At 36.7% G+C, this 17084-nt stretch overlaps 1 protein-coding gene across 3 annotated transcripts in view; it reads left to right on the top strand.

Moving 5' to 3' along the window:
* CTPS2 (CTP synthase 2) overlaps nucleotides 1-17084 on the top strand; it is a 60754-nt gene that overhangs the window by 2105 nt on the left and 41565 nt on the right. For all 3 annotated transcript variants that reach the window (XM_052673901.1, XM_052673902.1, XM_052673903.1), the window contains exons 2-10: nucleotides 1141-1350; nucleotides 3164-3334; nucleotides 3630-3730; nucleotides 5573-5689; nucleotides 7028-7111; nucleotides 11228-11308; nucleotides 12599-12750; nucleotides 12984-13116; nucleotides 16299-16387. In XM_052673901.1, the coding sequence (XP_052529861.1) occupies nucleotides 1185-1350; nucleotides 3164-3334; nucleotides 3630-3730; nucleotides 5573-5689; nucleotides 7028-7111; nucleotides 11228-11308; nucleotides 12599-12750; nucleotides 12984-13116; nucleotides 16299-16387 (1094 nt within the window). In that variant the 5' untranslated portion in view covers nucleotides 1141-1184. The remainder of the gene's footprint in view (nucleotides 1-1140; nucleotides 1351-3163; nucleotides 3335-3629; nucleotides 3731-5572; nucleotides 5690-7027; nucleotides 7112-11227; nucleotides 11309-12598; nucleotides 12751-12983; nucleotides 13117-16298; nucleotides 16388-17084) is intronic.

The raw sequence follows: 17084 nt of genomic DNA, 5'->3' as shown, positions 1-17084 counted from the left end.
TCCTAAAGAGAAGTGCTCACGCCCTCTATATCTCTTTGGACCTGTTCTTCTAAGAAATCTACCTCTTTGTTAGGGCCCCAGAGCTGAATGCGGTACTCCAGGTGGAGGCTTGTGAGGCCAGAGTAGAGGAAGAGAATCATTTCCATCAACCTGCTAGCTAAACTGTCATGCTTTCTGTTCAGATAGTAGTTTTTAACACTATTCATAGTTGCAGTTACCCCTTTTAAAGGGTCATTTATTTCTCTTTGTAGTCTAGGAAGCTAAGACCTGGGGAAGTTGGCCGTACTGAAGGCCATATGACACAGCTCTGTGCTATCTGAAGTTGTAGTTCTGACTTTGTGTGTCATAACTTTGAATGGTTCTCTAAATCTGAAATTTAAAACTGGCATAACATTGCTTTCTTCTAGTACAGTATCAACTTTATCTCACAGTCTAGTGAAGCTAGTTTTTTCTTTTTAGATTTTTTTTCTCTCTGTAATTTGTTGGAGAATGGGTGGATATGTGAAGCAAGACTTTGAGGCTCATGGTTAATATGCTGTCATGTAAATGTGGATGTTTTGATTCAGTTTTTCTTTTTTGCTCTTATATTCCATTGGTGTGTAGGATACGGTAAGACCATTGAAATATTTGATATGCTGTGAGCTAGGGAGGAGAAATCTGAAAAATCTAGTGGGTGATACAAAGATACTGGTAGCTATGTGCTGAAGGTTTTGAAGGTAGATCTACTGAGGAGAGAATGTGATTGTTGTGGCTAATGTAGCAAGGAACAGTCTTAGAGCTAACTTCTCAAAACACAAATGAAATTATTCATTTCTTTAATTTAGGAAGAATCTAGGGTGAGATTAGTCTTGCTTAACTTCTAAAAGGTGGTTGGCTGTTCCTGTCATGTTAGAGAAGTCAGATGAGTTATACCTACCTTGGTATCTCCGCAGGGCAATGAATCTAATTAGTATCTCTGTTTTCTCACTGATTGTGGAGAGGATTTAGACATCAAGCTTAAATACCAACATATAAGTGGGGGATATTCTAAAGTGGTGATTTTGTTGTTCCTGAAGGTCATTTTAATTCTTTGCATAGTGAGACTATGTTATTCCATGGGATGAATTTGCATTAATCAAATGTATCTCTTTGTCATTTTAGATTTCCAGCTCAAAATCTGTGTGCTTGATTTGATTTTTTTTCCAATGAAGTACATCCTTGTAACTGGTGGAGTCATCTCAGGCATTGGCAAAGGGATCATTGCAAGCAGCATTGGCACCATACTGAAATCATGTGGTCTGCGTGTCACTGCAATCAAAATTGATCCTTACATAAACATAGATGCTGGAACATTTTCACCATATGAACATGGTATGAAGAACAGCACTGTTCATTTTGTAGTAAATATTTGCATATTTAATCACATGTTTTAAAGGCAACCAGCCAAACAAAAAGCAATAGTACAGTAGTTATTAGTCATTTTATCATCTATTTGGCAATGCAATCTTGTTCCCTTTATATTTTCAAGGGTGTTGTCTGCTGTGAGTAAAGAGAGGAGCTATTGGGAGAAACCTGTGTTAGTAGAGGCTTACTTTCTGTGAAATTCCGCTTTGTTGAGAAAAATTCTAGCTGTGGGCCTTGTTCAGTGTATGCTGTCTTCTGTTCAACCAAAAAAAAAATTGGAATAGTAAGGCAGAATTTTTTTGAAGCTGTACTGCTGGGCAATTAGCTGTGAATGCTGCTACCTGGGTATCAGTGTCTCTAATGTGAATGTTTTCATGAGAGTTAGTTTACACTCTTGTTTTAGTTGATGGTCAAGTCATAGAATCATAGAATCACAAGGTTGGAAGCGACCTGTAAGATCATCTAGTCCAACTGTCTCCTCATCACCATTGCCACCCCTAGCACTAAATGGTCAAAACCATCAGTAGAACTTAGAAAGCTGACTGGTCTTATAATTTATAAATAGATGTTAGTTTGGTTGGCTTGTACTGACTACACTGATGAGCTGCAAAGCAGTCTTATAGGCATTTATAATGCTGAACATTCATCTGTGCCGCATAGTGTTAGTATGTCTGTTGAAAATAGTGGTTTTCAAAGTTCCCAAGTGCCTTCAGACAAGATGGATTTCTGATTTATTTCAGTTGTCAAGTTTTGCCTGCTTAGTTTTAGTCTAAATCAACATTTTTGGAAGTGAACTGAAAGCAGTACACCAAACCTCACTCAAAGCCAAATTGATGTAACCCAGTACTCCTGCACTTTCAGAGTGCTACTGAGGCAATTTTCCAAGGATGTTCTGCCTTTACTTTTGATTGTAGGACTCCTGTAATGACTTCAGACTTTGAGGATATATTTTTTTTTGTTGAGGGTGTTTGTTTGTTTTTGTTAAACTGTTCACTGGAATGTTGTATCTGGATGGGATATATATTTTCGTAGTCTACATCATGTCTTCAGGGAGAATTCCTTCTTTTTGTCCCTTGTGCAGAGCTTTCTACCTTTACCTTTCTACCTTTATGTCAGGATCCAGCAGTAATGATTTCTTCAGAAATTGGATTCGGAAGCTAGCGACTCTTCAGAGATTTAAGGAAAATATGAGCCCTGAAGAATATTTACATTGCATTTTTTTCAGGATCAGAAATAACTATTGCTTTATGTGTAGTGGAACAAATACATGAGATGAAACAACTTAATAATAAATAGTGAGCATGTTTGAAGAAGCGTTTTATGCTCATCATAACTTTACTTCTGGTCCAATCCTTATTCAATAAAATTTATTATTAACGTTTATGATTCCTGGAAGTTATTTCTCCTGATTGAGGATTGTATCGGGCTATTGAAATACCTGTTGAATGGTTTTTTAAGTCTCTTAATATTTTAACCATATTATTTAAATCTGTGTTCAAAAATATTTGTCTGATAGACATTCAGGGTAAAAGTGATGACTTAATATGAAGTCACACAATGACACCACAAATCAAGTTGCAGCATGTGGTTTTAATCTTTGTATCTTTACAATATGTCCATTTAAAAAAAAGTTTGGTTTGAAGATACATTTTTGGTTCTCTTGATCTGATTTGTACTTAGCAGATTTTAGCTATTTTATTACTTTGCTGTCTGTCATGGTTTTCATCCTCAGTTTTCCTTATGTTATTTTTAACATTTTCACCTTTTTTTTTTTTTCCAGGAGAAGTTTTTGTACTGAATGATGGTGGAGAAGTTGACTTAGATTTGGGAAATTATGAGAGATTCTTGGACGTCAATCTCTATAAAGATAACAATATCACCACTGGAAAGATATATCAGCATGTTATCAATAAAGAAAGGCATGGTGATTACCTGGGAAAGACTGTTCAAGGTGATATTTTCAGTTCTGTGGCATGCTAGTCCATCCACTCTTCCTAAAGGAGTGGCTAGAACAAGCTGCTGCTTGTTATATCAGCTTGCTCCTTTCTCCAATCTAGGAAATACAGGCATATTTGTGTAATGTAAGACTTCTGGGCTCAAGGAAAGGAGGAATATATTAAAGAAAATGCTTGTTGATTCCATTTGACTTTCTGCTTCTTTTTTCCCACTTTTTCTGCACAAAAAAAAAGAGTATGTGAGTCTAAAGTTGGATGTGCTTGCCTTACTCCTCCTGCTTTGTCTTGTAGTTGTTCCACACATCACTGATGCGGTTCAGGAATGGGTAATGAATCAGGCAAAAGTTCCTGTGGATGATGACAAAAAAGAGCCACAAATCTGTGTAATCGAGGCAAGTATAAAACCTCTCAGGTGAACACAAAGAGCTAGCTTGTTCTCTCTTTGCTATTTACTGCTTAAAAAAGAAAAAAAGGCTGAAGCTTTACAAAGAGCAGTAATACAAATACATTTTGTATTCTGTGTATTCTTGATGATTTGTTTTGAGAACGATAGGTGTGGCTGTGATATCTCCACAGGTTTTGTTATCTTGACTAAATCCTGCTGGAACTGAGCCGCTTAAGAGTTGACTAGTTGACAATAAATGGCTACCTTAATTTTATAATGTGGGTTATCTGTTCAGAGACGCAGATGTTTGACTGAAGCTATGTCTGATAAATGGTATTAAGGAAACTTGTGTATTATCTGAAATACCTTATGGTCACTAGGAGAACTTACACAATTGTAGCTATCCATGTGGCTTCAAATGCTTCATCTTGCTGCTCGTGGTCATATTTGCAGGAATATATTTCAACATTATGTAGTTTCCTACTTTCTAATTTCATTTTGAAGATCTCTGTGAGCAACTTTGTTAATCACTTAACCGTGATGTTCTGCATAATGGATCTAATGAGTTTCACTTACACTTAATAGTGCATGATGACAACCTGGAGAAGTGCGGTCAGTAATTGCTGGGTATTACTGTTAGGGTTAAAAATACAGGAAAAATTTATACCTTATAATCTGACAGAAGAACATGTTGTAGATTTAATGCCAGAAGCCACCACAATAATCAGCAATGTGATAAACTTTATGACCCAAGATCAAGTTGCTCAGCGTTTATTACACAGAACAATTTTTCTTAATCAAAATGCACTCATTCATGTAGCTGCATTTTTTTAATGATGTGCACAGTGAATAAAATGTCTAATGCAAACATAATACCAGTAAATATGGAATTTGCACAGGCATGTTAATCAGCAGTGACCTTGTCAGTCTTTGAACTGTCAAACTTTGGACATAGTTTTGTTTCCTCCGTGTAAAGGCTTTTGCACTATAGTGCCAGCCTCATGAAGATATTTTTCTTTAATACTGTAAGGATAAAGGTTTGTATTTTTTTTGCCAATGCAAAGTCTTAAAGCGCTAGGCTGAATATATGTATCAAGAACAAATGTAGAAACATTTTCTGGTACTGTGTGAACAAAAATATGCAACTCTGTAGAAAGCCACATGGTGGCACAGAAGGATCATTCTGAAATAAGACTATTTCACAGAACTTCTGGGCTAAACTGCTTCACTGAATATTTACTACAGCTCTTTGAGTCTTTAAAAGATATCTAACTCGTGTCTTTGAATTATTTATCATGGAATTAGTGTTGGACTTTGGTTTGGTAGTAAGTATTCAAACTGTTTTCAATTTAAAATATAATTTTCATTGTCCATGTAGGATTTATCAGTATTGGAAAGCTGTTCTAATTGAACAATTGAATTGTGCTAATATAATTATTGTTAGATATTGGTATCTTATTGTTTGTGACTGCTTATTAATCTGGGGGTTAGAAAAATGTGATTTCTCTAAACAGATACTGTCAACTTAGCTATTTATTAACTATTGATCACCACTTTGAAAATAGTAAAGCATGTATTATTCTGTAGGGCTACATATCTCCCTATCTCCCAAACATGCTTGGTGTAAAGTGAGTATAATGGAACTGGAAAACTGTTAGGTGGTTTTCACTGGGAAGAAAACACACGATATATGAGAATTCTTTGCTGAGTATGCCTGCAAATTTCATTCACCTTTGTATTCTTTTTAAAACAAAATTCAGATAACTTGTTGAATATGTAAGGGAGAAACTCTTTAAGAAGTATTTTCATTTATCTTCTGCCACTGACCGATTCAAGCTTTCTTTTTCAGCTCGGTGGAACTATTGGAGACATTGAAGGAATGCCATTTGTGGAAGCATTTAGACAATTCCAGTTCAAAGCAAAACGAGAGAACTTCTGTAATATCCATGTTAGTCTAGTACCACAGGTAAATTTTTAAAATCATACGTTTTTAATTATTAGGTAATCTTTACTCTGAATAGCGCTTTGTATTTTTTATTTCTTCAATTAAGAAGAGTTTTTGGAAAGGATTAGAGGTTGAGTTATAAAGGCCAAAAGGTGGCTTCTTAATCACAGAAGGCCAGCCTCACTGGGATAAATAAAATCCTTGCTAGAACACTGAAACACATTCTCGCATCAATAAGGCAATTAAGTTATCAACAAAAACTTTATCAATGCTGATTTGTCTAGAAGCATAAATATGGTTGTGTTTTGCTCTGGAAAGTGCTCATACATTATGATCCTGTTAAGAAAGGCATCCAGACTCTGTAGGATATTATTTAGGATTCTGTTTGTTAGAACTAATGTTGTAAGGTGATGGAAACCCCAGGTAATGTGGCACTGAACCATACTGGGCTGATCCCTTTTAGTCATTTGACCTATTATGTGATTTTCTTAAAAGAAAACAACTGTTGTTTCTGCTGTTAAGCAAAAATAATGTTCTTATCACACTTGTTACTGCATTCCTAGATACAGGGAAGAGTGTGCTGGTGATGCTATCCCTGGTACCATGTGATAGCTGCCTGCAGGCTCATCTGGTGCCATGAGCTGAGTTTATGCTGTGGCTAAGTATATCCTGTGCCCAGGAGGTTTGAGTGGAATGGAACAGCCTCAAGGCCAGGCTGGATGTGCTGCATAGAACAGTCCTGAATCTGCTCAGGTTAACTACTGTATGGAGCACCAACTTTTTGGTATGCGGTGATATTCCAGTCAGGACCACTACAACTTGTAGTACAGAGCTGAAAGTATTTTATATTGAGACTGAATTTTACTTCAGAAGGTTTTCTTCAGCAATTTCACTGGGGAATTTTTGGTAATGAAAGGTTGATAATGTTGATGTGATTGTGCTTTGTATAGTTAAAGAGATACTAACCACTGCAGCTAATACTCAAATAGCACACAGAATTAAACTTCCTACTACATCTGATTATTTCTGAGGACTTACGGGTTTATGCTGTTGGATGTTTTCCATTTATTAGCAAAACCCAAGAAAGATTCTTTTCTTATCCAAGTCAATTATGTTGAAACTTTTCCTTTGAAAGAACAAGACAAAGTAAACCTGACTTGGTCGTGTGTTTCTGCCCAGAATTTTTGATGTGTGTAATAACTATGGTGCAGTTTCTGTTTCTGTCTTGTCATAGCTCTGTTTCAATATGCTTACTTCCTGCAAGTATTATTACCTGCAATTAATTTTCTCTTTTACCTGACAGCTTTTATGTTAATATAGTTTAAATGCTATTTGAGCTTTCAAAATATGTCCTTCTAGCCTAATGCCACTGGTGAACAGAAGACAAAACCAACGCAGAACAGTGTTCGAGCACTGAGAGGCTTAGGCTTGTCTCCAGATTTGGTGAGTTCAGAAGTCAGTAAGTACAGATTTATATTTACACGTTGCCTTAGAAGTATCTGTATGCAACAAGTGGTGAAAAAATGAGCCTTAGTCTCCTATGAGAGATGAGAATTTTAGAAGAAAAGCAACATATTGACTGTACTACTTCACTAAATTAAATTGCTTGAATTTGCTCAAAGATAACACAATCCAGTAACTCTTAGCAAAAGCGGGGGCTTCTAGCAGTGTTCTTTGTCCAAAGGGATCATTGCAGCAAAACTGTTCTGCAATGCTTAAAAATAATCTAAAGTTCAGATGTGTCAGCTCATTTTATGGAAAGACCTAGAATACTAAAACCTTCTACCATTCTTTCACAAATTTATTTTTATACAAGATTATGGGAAAGCAATCCTACCTGTGAAGTCCACCATTTAGAAATGTTGCTGTTTGGAAATTGGTAAGCCTTCAAAGTAAGGTTGCTCAATTACTTTCTTTTGTTGAACTAATATCACATTGTAGACAAGGCAAAGCCAGCAATTTCCACCTCATGTGAGTTGGTAGCTGATGATAAATGTTAACTTCCATTCTCTCCCCTAAGTTCTCTAGTATTGAGTATGTGCTTAATGTGCCCAGATTTACCAGTGTTTGTCTCACTGGCACTTTACCTAAGGAGCAGAGAAGGGATGTAAGTTAATTACAGCTTCCTGTGGCAATTCCTGTCTTCCACTGAGGGATGTTAATCTGCTTGTACAAGTGTTGCTTGCAATGAAGTGTTGCAGGGCAGTGCACCTTCAAATGCCAATACAGCCCCAATGCAAACTTAGACTTCTTAGTTTTCTGAGACAGCTGAAGGCAATGCATTTTTAGTTCTTCAGAACAGAAGAGATTCTGTTCTTTTATTGTGAGGCTGCCTAAGTCAAAGAATATTTTCTGTACTTGATTCTCAAAGTCACTGAGCACTTTTCTCATGAAATCCACTGGGAGAAAAGGCTTCCTACCTGGCCTGTCTCAGAAATGAAAGAGTAGCGAGACTAGTCACTGATTCAATATATTTGTATACTCACAAAGAAGTGATTTTTGAAAGGATAGTTGCACAAATCAGTTATGTTTGTGAATTATGTTTCTTTCTATGATTTCTGTGATAAACTCTTTTGCAAGAATTTATTTTGGCATATGTCCTTTTTTAGTGTCTGGACATTTTAAGGGCCTCATCTTGTTGGTACTTTCCATGGAAGAGTGCAACCACATGAATTAGTGACAGAGGTATAGTGGGAATAGATGTCATTTTAAAAAAAAAAAAAAGAAAAGAAAGAAAAACCTTAGTGGCACAATTTGCCACATCGAGTGGGGGGAAAAAAAGAGATGTATAAGTTTATTTCTACCCCTTTTCACAATTTTTTGAAATGTAGAGTTTTCTTCAGGACTGGCCCTTGTTGAACAGGCTTGTTTTGCAAATAGCTGCTTGAAGTATCCAAAGCAGAAACAAATAGGCAAACTAATGATTAAACAGTATGGGCAGTTGAGTTTAGTTGGTCTCATGTAATGCTTGGCCCAGATATTAATTCATTTGCTAATACAACAGTGTGAATAAGAACAGTGAATCTGCCCCACACTAGCCTCAACTTTTTTTTTTTTTTTTTTTTTTTTTTTAATAAAAGCACTGCTTTACACTTGTAGTTTTCTAATTACAAGGGAAAAAAAGTTCTGTATCAATATCTGGTATTAAGTTCTGATGCAGGGCAACTTCATGTTGATAACGTTGTTTTCCCATTAAGTTACAAAGTTACACGCTTACTTTGTTTTCCCTCAAAATTTCAAGAAGTGCCAACCAGCATTCTTACTGTTGGGAGATAAATATGAAGTATTTATTCAGTTGGAACAGGTAACCTGTCTTCATCATGAGAATATTTTGATACTTGTCATATGAACAGCAATTCATGAGGCCACTGATAATCTTTACAGTATTAGCTGTAATTGTGTTTGTAATATAGACACTGTTTTCAGATAGCTGTATTTGTATTGGATAGGAGAGAGTGTGGACTTATTTGCATTCATTTTCATGTTTTATTGCATGAGAAGACTTAGCATTTTACCAGCAAATGTGTTTTTAATTACACATTCAATTGTTTTTTATAAATAAGATGTTTGAAGGCTGTTAGGTAGCTTAAAACACCTCTCACTGGGTAACTAGTGTGTTTGTAGAGGGAATGAATGCGCAGCACTGCTCAACATTCTGAGCTTTGAGGGCTGAAGTTCAAAATACCTCTGTATGCGTACTTGTAATATGGAAAGTTGGGTGTGATTTTTTTAATAGGACTTTATGATAACTGCCAGTGCCTCCTTTTATTTTTTGCAAATTTTTTTTGTTTCCCAAATTAATTTTAAAAACTTGTTATGTATGTGTGGAATCAAAGGGAAGAAGGTTAGTTGAGTCACTTCTACATATCTCCTTGTCTGGAGCAGTACAGGGGCTGCCAGCAGCACAGTGCATTTGTTTCGTTTTTGCCTTGTTGCTCTGGTTGAGGATCGAAGCACAGCCAATGCCTATTGGCTATGTCAGTAAGCTGTCAGAAGAAAACATGTATAGCTGCTCTCTTTTTCTTGGTGATACTTGAAAAGTGGCAGTCAGGAGGGCTTCCTTCATAAGCTATATGGCCAGGCTGCCTTGTGTTAGCTGCAGGTAACAGCAGCTTCCCTGAGGTGGCATGCTGTGCTGGTCTCAGCTGTCTGCATAAAGGAGCCTTTCTGTTCTCCTTGGGGAGTACCAAGAGCTTAATGAACATACTGTGACTGCAGTTTTCATGTTGCTGTGTCTTGAAAGCTGATGGTATGTTTGTCCATGCTGTCCTATTTGATTGAATTGTACCCATTGTCTTGTTTGTATTATTATTACTTTGAGACGCATCTCAGCCATTGTTACTGCAGTTTTGTTTTCATGCTGTTTCTGACATTTTTTTTTTAAATTTCTGTGACTTGAGCATTGAAGTTTGTCTCAGGAAGGAAGTCAGATTCCCAAGAGGATTTAATCGTGCACTTGTGCTATCAAGATTTATGAGTAAAGTTTTCAAACAGAATTAAATTTTTCAATATAAGCTGTACTTAGTTGAGAATGTACAAATTGTTGCATTCATTTTGATTTTAAATTTTTATAAGACTAAGTAAACATTTTCCCTTAAATTTGCCCTTTATTTTCTTTATTCTAGAAGTTTTTGCAAGGGTAAGGGAAATTATTTAAGACTTCATCAATATCAGTATAGCTAAACTGCATTTCAGCAATGGGATTGAAGAACATCTAGTTTCTGAACAAAAGAAGAGGTTAATGGGTTAAGTAGTTGTGTATACTAGAAAGATGGGGAATTAAACTTTTAACAGTATCGTTGTACTTGGTTATACTTCAAGGATTCAAAATAATTCGAGGTAGGTTAAGTTATCAATAGGAACATTCAGAGAGCAGTTGTACACTTTAATTGCCTGATGTTCAGTAATGAAAATAAAACATCTCTTCCAACAAATACCAAAACGCCCATTTATTTTCTTTGTTGGAAAAAAAAAATCAGTATTTTCCAAAATCCCAGATATGTTTCAGCATAATAATGGCACCTGATGGAGAAAAAAAAAAAAAACCAAACAAGACAAAACAACAAACAACCCACAATGTTAAGAAACAGTTTTCTATTTTTCAGCCTTCTTTTTACTGTTATGTACAAATTAAGAACTACAAAAAAGATACTGAAATGATAGAAAACACGCATGTAGACCAAGTATTCTTGCTATGAACTTAGCTGGTAAGAATATTTCTTTTCAGTGTGTTATTTATACTTACAGACCTGCTTCACTTTATCTAAGGAATATTACAAATAGTTAAAAGTGAGAAGAAAACAAAATACATTCAGAAGGTGACAAAGATTAATAAAAACGGGTCAGTATGGGCAGGTTAACTGAATACTTTTACCTTGCTAGAAGATGTTTGTGAGCTGTGATATTTTGTACAACTCCAAAAGAGTGCAGAATGATGAAGTGCATTTGCTTGTGCTGTGCTTCCAAAGGAAGTGATCTTCTTCATGAACAGTACTGAGAGTCTTCTGTTGTTTCTTTTCTGGGGAAGGATTTAAGATATTTTTTCTTCTGCTGTGACAGATTGTCTGCAGAAGTGCAAAACCTATAGAAATGGCAGTGAAGGAAAAGATCTCCATGTTCTGCCATGTGGAGCCTGAACAGGTCAGTACTTCAGTTATTGTTAGTTATATATGTGGGAAAGCATATAAAAACATCCATGCCTTTCAGTTTTCCACTTCAGATTATTTCATTACATTATAGTTGTTTTCCTGACTTTTTCTTGCTTTTATGTACACTTCACCACTTAAGAACATCAAAAGTTTATATGCTACTTTTCATATATTGAACAGTCATTAACAATTTTAATGCATGTTATATTTGGAATAATTACTGAATAGCCTGTGGGGGAAAAAAAAAGTTAATAAAAGGAGTAGATTTTGAATATATAGTTCTTTTACTATATGTTGTCATGAAAACTCTGCAGTCTCATGCAATAACTGGTGCTGTAACTACGGTTGGTTATTGTCCATAAATCATCTAAAATGCTTAGAATAATGGATAAACAAAGCCAGCCCTAAAGCTAGGGATTTTTTCATGTCCAGAGATCATCACAGCTTCTTGAATATGGAGGCAGGCTGAGAGAGTTGGGGTTGTTCAGCCTAGAGAAAAGAATGCTTTGGGGAACCTTATAACGGCCTTACAGTACCTAAAAGGGGCTTAAAAAAAAATGGGGAGGGACTCTTTATTGGGTAGTGTGGTGATAGGACAAGGGGGAATGTTTTTAAACTATAATAAGGGAGATTTGGGTTGCTTATTAGAAGGAAGTGCTGGAACAGGTTGCCCAGAGAGGCTGTGGATGCCCCATCTCTGGAGGTGTTCAAAGCCACATTGGGTCTTTGGGCAACCTGGTCTTCTGGAAGGTGTTTCTGCTCATGCCAGGGGGTTTGAAACAAGATGATATTTAATGTCCCTTCCAATCGAAGCTGTTCTGAGATTGATTGTAGTTAAAGCTAAGGGATGGAAAGGGGGAGAAGGTCATAGTTTTGGCATCTGACTTCTCAGCTAACAAGTATGTGAGATGAAATCCTGCTTTCCTGGAAATAGATAAACATCTGCCTGCTTATAGGAAGTAGTGGAAGAAGTTGCTTGTGCATGTATTTTGTCATACCCATTAAACTTTGTCTTTATCTTAACTCAGGAGTTTTTTCAGTTTCATTTTTCTGATTCTCTCTGTCCATCCTGCAGGGGTGAGTGAGTGAGTGACTGTGTGGCACTTAGCTGCCTGTTGGAGTTGAAGTTCAACAACTGCCCTGCTCACTCAAAAGAAACTTATTTAAAAAGCAGAATGTATGCAGAATACGGAATGCACATAGTATGCAAAAATAGAATGTGTATTTACTATGAGAAATACTTAGGTAAGTATGTATATTGTGCTTTTCTTTTTTTCTTCAGGTGATATTTATCCATGATGTTTCTTCCACTTACCGAGTACCAATTCTGTTGGAGGAGCAAGGCATCATGAAGTATTTTAAACAGAGGTTGAATTTACCCATTGATGACCAGCCAAGTGATCTTTTAATGAAATGGAAGAAAATGGCTGACAGGTATGCTGACTCCTGCTGCTCTTTTGGGAGGTGTTTGAATTCAGGTTAGGTTTTACCTGACTTGGAACCACCAAACTGTGCTGGGGTCCGTAGCGTGTTGCTGCTGCAACACCTGTGGAAACTCTGGGTTTAGAAACATTGACATTTTAGGGATTTTAAAAGATGCTTTATAAAGTTTAAGAAAAATGAAACTTGAAAATGGATATAATAATCCAAAAACTTGTTTTTGTCAGATATGAAAGGTTGCTGAAGGTGTGTTCCATAGCTCTCGTTGGCAAGTACACAAAACTAAGTGATTGCTATGCATCTGTTTTCAAGGCTCTGGAACACTCTGCACTGGCGATTAATCACAAACTGGATTTAATGGTGAGGATCTCTGGATTTTGCTTTCAGGAATATTTTGAATATACATTACGAACTGCCATCATGTCAAGCAGCTTTTATTCAGATGAAAATTAGAAAATGAGTCATGAATAAATACAGATTGGCTAAACAGTTGTTTTTAATGCAGCATTTAGAAATGTAATTGTTTTATTAGGAACTAAACTTACTTGAAAATATTATTGATAATCCCACACTGGATCTGATTATTTGATTTACTTTCAAGGTTAGATTTCATTTGTTATGGGACTGCTTATTGTGTTAGTGAGATTAGCTTAAGAAAGACGCGATAATAGACAAATTAAAAAGCAATTTATTTTCTTATTAAAATCTGCTGTGAGGATCCTTGTATAAGGATTGAATTTGTCTTCTTAAAATAAGAATAGAAAGTTGAATGACACAGAGAAATTGCTATTGGCTTTGTTACTGCTGTTAACTATCCATTTCTATTCTAGGGCTTTGATGGGGTGGGAAGGTCTGGGGCAGAGAAGCGGTGTGAAAGGGTATATTGGTCATTATGAATGGGTGCAGAGGATACTTTGGCAACTTGCAATAGCAAAGTAATAGTCACAAAGTATTAGCATCAAAGTGCTGGTTTAGTGTGATTTCAGGAAGAGGTAGTAGGTAGATCAATCAAAGTGGGCAGTTGAAGAAGCCCTACAGAAAAAAATTTTAAAGAATGGAGTGTGTAAATGTATTTCCTAGAGAGGCAGAAAGAGATATTTCTTACCAACAGAAGAAACTCAGAAAAACAAATTGTTTAATGCCTTTGTTAATTATATGAAAGATGAGATGGAGTGCATCTGAGCAAGTCTGAGGATGATACTAAATTAAGGGGAGCTCTTTGTATGGTGGCTGTTACTCTGAGGGACCTTAACAGGCTATGGGAATGGGCTGACAGGAGCTGATGTTAGAATCATAGAATTGCTCAGGTTGGAAAAGACCTTAAAGATTGTCAGACTTTGATGGTTAGGTTGCATAACCTTACTACACTAGTTCTGACAACACTCTGCTAAATTGTGTTGTGAAATTGAACAGGGGAAAATGCTAGTCCTGCATCTGACATTGAGTAACTTCATTAGTAGTGCAGGATGCAGCATGACTGACTAACAAGTAGCTTGTAGAGAGGTATTTGGAGTTGCAAGTAGATGACGAGTTGAGTGTGAGCCAACAATGTGCCATTGCTTTGAAGAAGGCCTCCAACATCCTGCACAACACTGTGGTAGTAAGTGGCATCACATGATGAGGGTAGCTGAGGGTAATCACTGTTCCCCCTCTGTTCAGCACTTCTAAGACTATGTATGAGGGGTGGTATTCAGTTTTCTTCTCCCCAGTACAGGCTATGTACTGACATAATGATTGAGTCTGAAGTAGGGCAACAAGGATCAGAGGGCTGAAGTGCACATGTATGAAGAGAGCAGAGTAAGTTTCTTCAATCTGAAGAAAAGAAAGCTTGGGGGAAATCTTATTGCTGTCTGTATCCAAGAGAGTGAAGAGAAGATGAAGTCAGGCTCATTCCAGAAGTGTGCAGTAGAAAGTTGAGAGAATGTAACAAGTGTTGACTTAAAAAAAAAAAAAAAAAAATTCATTGTGAAAGCAGTCAAACCCTGAAACAGTGTGCCCAAAGTGGTTGTGAGGTCTCCATCCCTGGAGAATTTTACATCCTGACTGGAAATGGCCTGAACAACCTGCTTCAATTCGACCTGCTTTAAATAGGGATCTTGTCTAGAGTCTTCCAAAGGCCCTTCCAATCTGTGCAATTCTGTCACTCTTAGTAGTGTTTTATGCTGGCAGTTGCATAATTGGAAATTTTTATGATGTGTAAAAAACTTTTTTTGTTTTTTTAGTGAAGTGTGCCTAGTTTTGCAGGTACATGGTTAACAAGGCTTACTTGCCTCTAAAGCTGAGTTCAGTGGAGCTTTTCCGTTAACAAGCAAGGGAATAACTGATTGCTAAAACACATTCCAGCTTGGTGCTGAAGTGTGCTAGCTGACAAGGATTCCTGCTGTATTTATCTGCATGCATCAACTTTTTTTTCCTCGTCAGAAGGTTCTCTATATAAACCTGTGTTCCAAAGGAACTTCTGAATATTGTGTGTGGGATCCTACACGCAACATAATATCTGACATATGTGAATGATAAAATGTTGATGCTGCTTGAATGTGCTGCTTCTCTATGCTTGGCAGGGAAACTACAATTAACTTTAGCTGTAATTAGTTTTTTCCTCAATTTCCCAGTGTGTTAAAGCATCCTTTCAGTTTGTCGTCTTGTACCAGTGTAAAATAGCAAGGCCTGTTGTAATTATTTTTCTGTTGTGTTTTTGATGCTTTTTGAAGAATGGAAAAAGGAGAAATATTAGCTAGGAGGCAACTCTATCTGGAAAATCATAGGCCAATCTTTATATCTGTTTAATTTCTTTACAAACAAATGAATACTGTCACTTCAGATAATCTAATTCTTAGTGTGTGGCCACTACAGCAGGATGCTACTAACTATGCTATTTTCAGAAAGACTGTTAAAACCATGAATCAAACTCTGATATACTGCATTAGAGTCACAAAATATAACTGCCCCAGTCATTTACTCTAGTGATGCCTCAGGAGCCATGCTTACTAGTGGCAGTATTGATTCTAATGCAAGATCTCTGGTAAGACATAAACAGTGAGCCTGGCTTGCTCTCTACAGTTCATGCTTTCAAGTCAACTCACATGAGTGTCTTTCTGACAGGCTAGACGATGCATGCTTATCCAGTCTTAAAGATTAGATAAGCAATGGCACCCAAAAGCTAGTAAAATAAGCATCCTAGTTACATCTCATTTGGATGTCAGTTCAAGGTCATCCCTAGCCCTCGATTGGTGCCCAGATTTCCATAGAAACTAAAGCTGGGTACATGGCTGTTGAGCACTGTAGTAAGTCTGTATACCTGGAGGGCAGGAAAACAAGGACTGGAGGTGAGCAGAGCTCTGGAGCTGATGTGCAAAGAAAGGAGCATGGGCTGCAGCAAGTAGAGCAAACATTGAGTCTTCACTGTAGTTGCTGTATTCTACTGAGAAATTCACCTGAAGCTCTTAGTAGTTGTGTCATGCAGAAGTTGCTTATACAGTATGTGCTGCTTTCTCTGTGGAAGAAAATACTATTGTATTATGTTTGTTTTTTTTTCTCCTTAGTATATAGACTCAACAGAACTTGAACGTTCTACAGAAGCGGAGAACTCAGTGAAATACCATCAGGCATGGCACAAGCTGTGCAAAGCAGAGTAAGTGTTTTGAATCTTGAATGTGGTATTAATGTGGTGAAAACTATTTCAATGAATCACTTCTCAGTGTATCCAAACTTTTGTTTCTTACGGAATGGGACAGCCTTGCATGACTGGTGCCAAGACAGTGAAACATAACAAATTGTGGAATTGCCCTGCATCCTCAAACTCTGTTTTAATCTCTTTAGACATATTGCAGTTGTTAGTTGCTTTGGATAGCTAGTCAAAATAGTTTCCTTAAAGAACAGGTCTGTTTGTCAGTGACTTTAGTCAGTGGACATGGATCACAGTGAAAGGTGGAGAAAAGCTTAGTAAATGCTTGTGCCACTCTGAAAACCTTTTTGATATGAATTGTTGTTGGGCTTTCAATTTTATTTGTAAGGACATGTAACTTGTTGTTTAGATGCGTTTATTTTTTCAGTTTTATTCAGTAGTCATTGAGTTTTGGTCTTAAGATTCTGCAGTGGTGAATAAACATATTCACTTAGTGAGTACACTGCTAATAGCTGTAGAAAACAGTGAGAACTTCACTGTGTAGTAAAGAGTCAGATGAGAATTCACATGGATAGATAAGACAAATTCCCACATTTAAATTCTGCATGGTAGTAGGACACATCTTTCGTGCACTGTTTTTGTTCTTTTGTAATGAAAAGTCCATACAATCTGAGATACTTATTTTGGTGACTTGATTGTATTT

This window comes from Tympanuchus pallidicinctus, unplaced genomic scaffold (assembly GCF_026119805.1).
Source record: "Tympanuchus pallidicinctus isolate F22 unplaced genomic scaffold, pur_lepc_1.0 scaffold14, whole genome shotgun sequence".
NCBI classification, from domain to species: Eukaryota; Metazoa; Chordata; class Aves; order Galliformes; family Phasianidae; genus Tympanuchus; species Tympanuchus pallidicinctus.
This window is presented reverse-complemented; position numbering and strand designations above follow the sequence as displayed.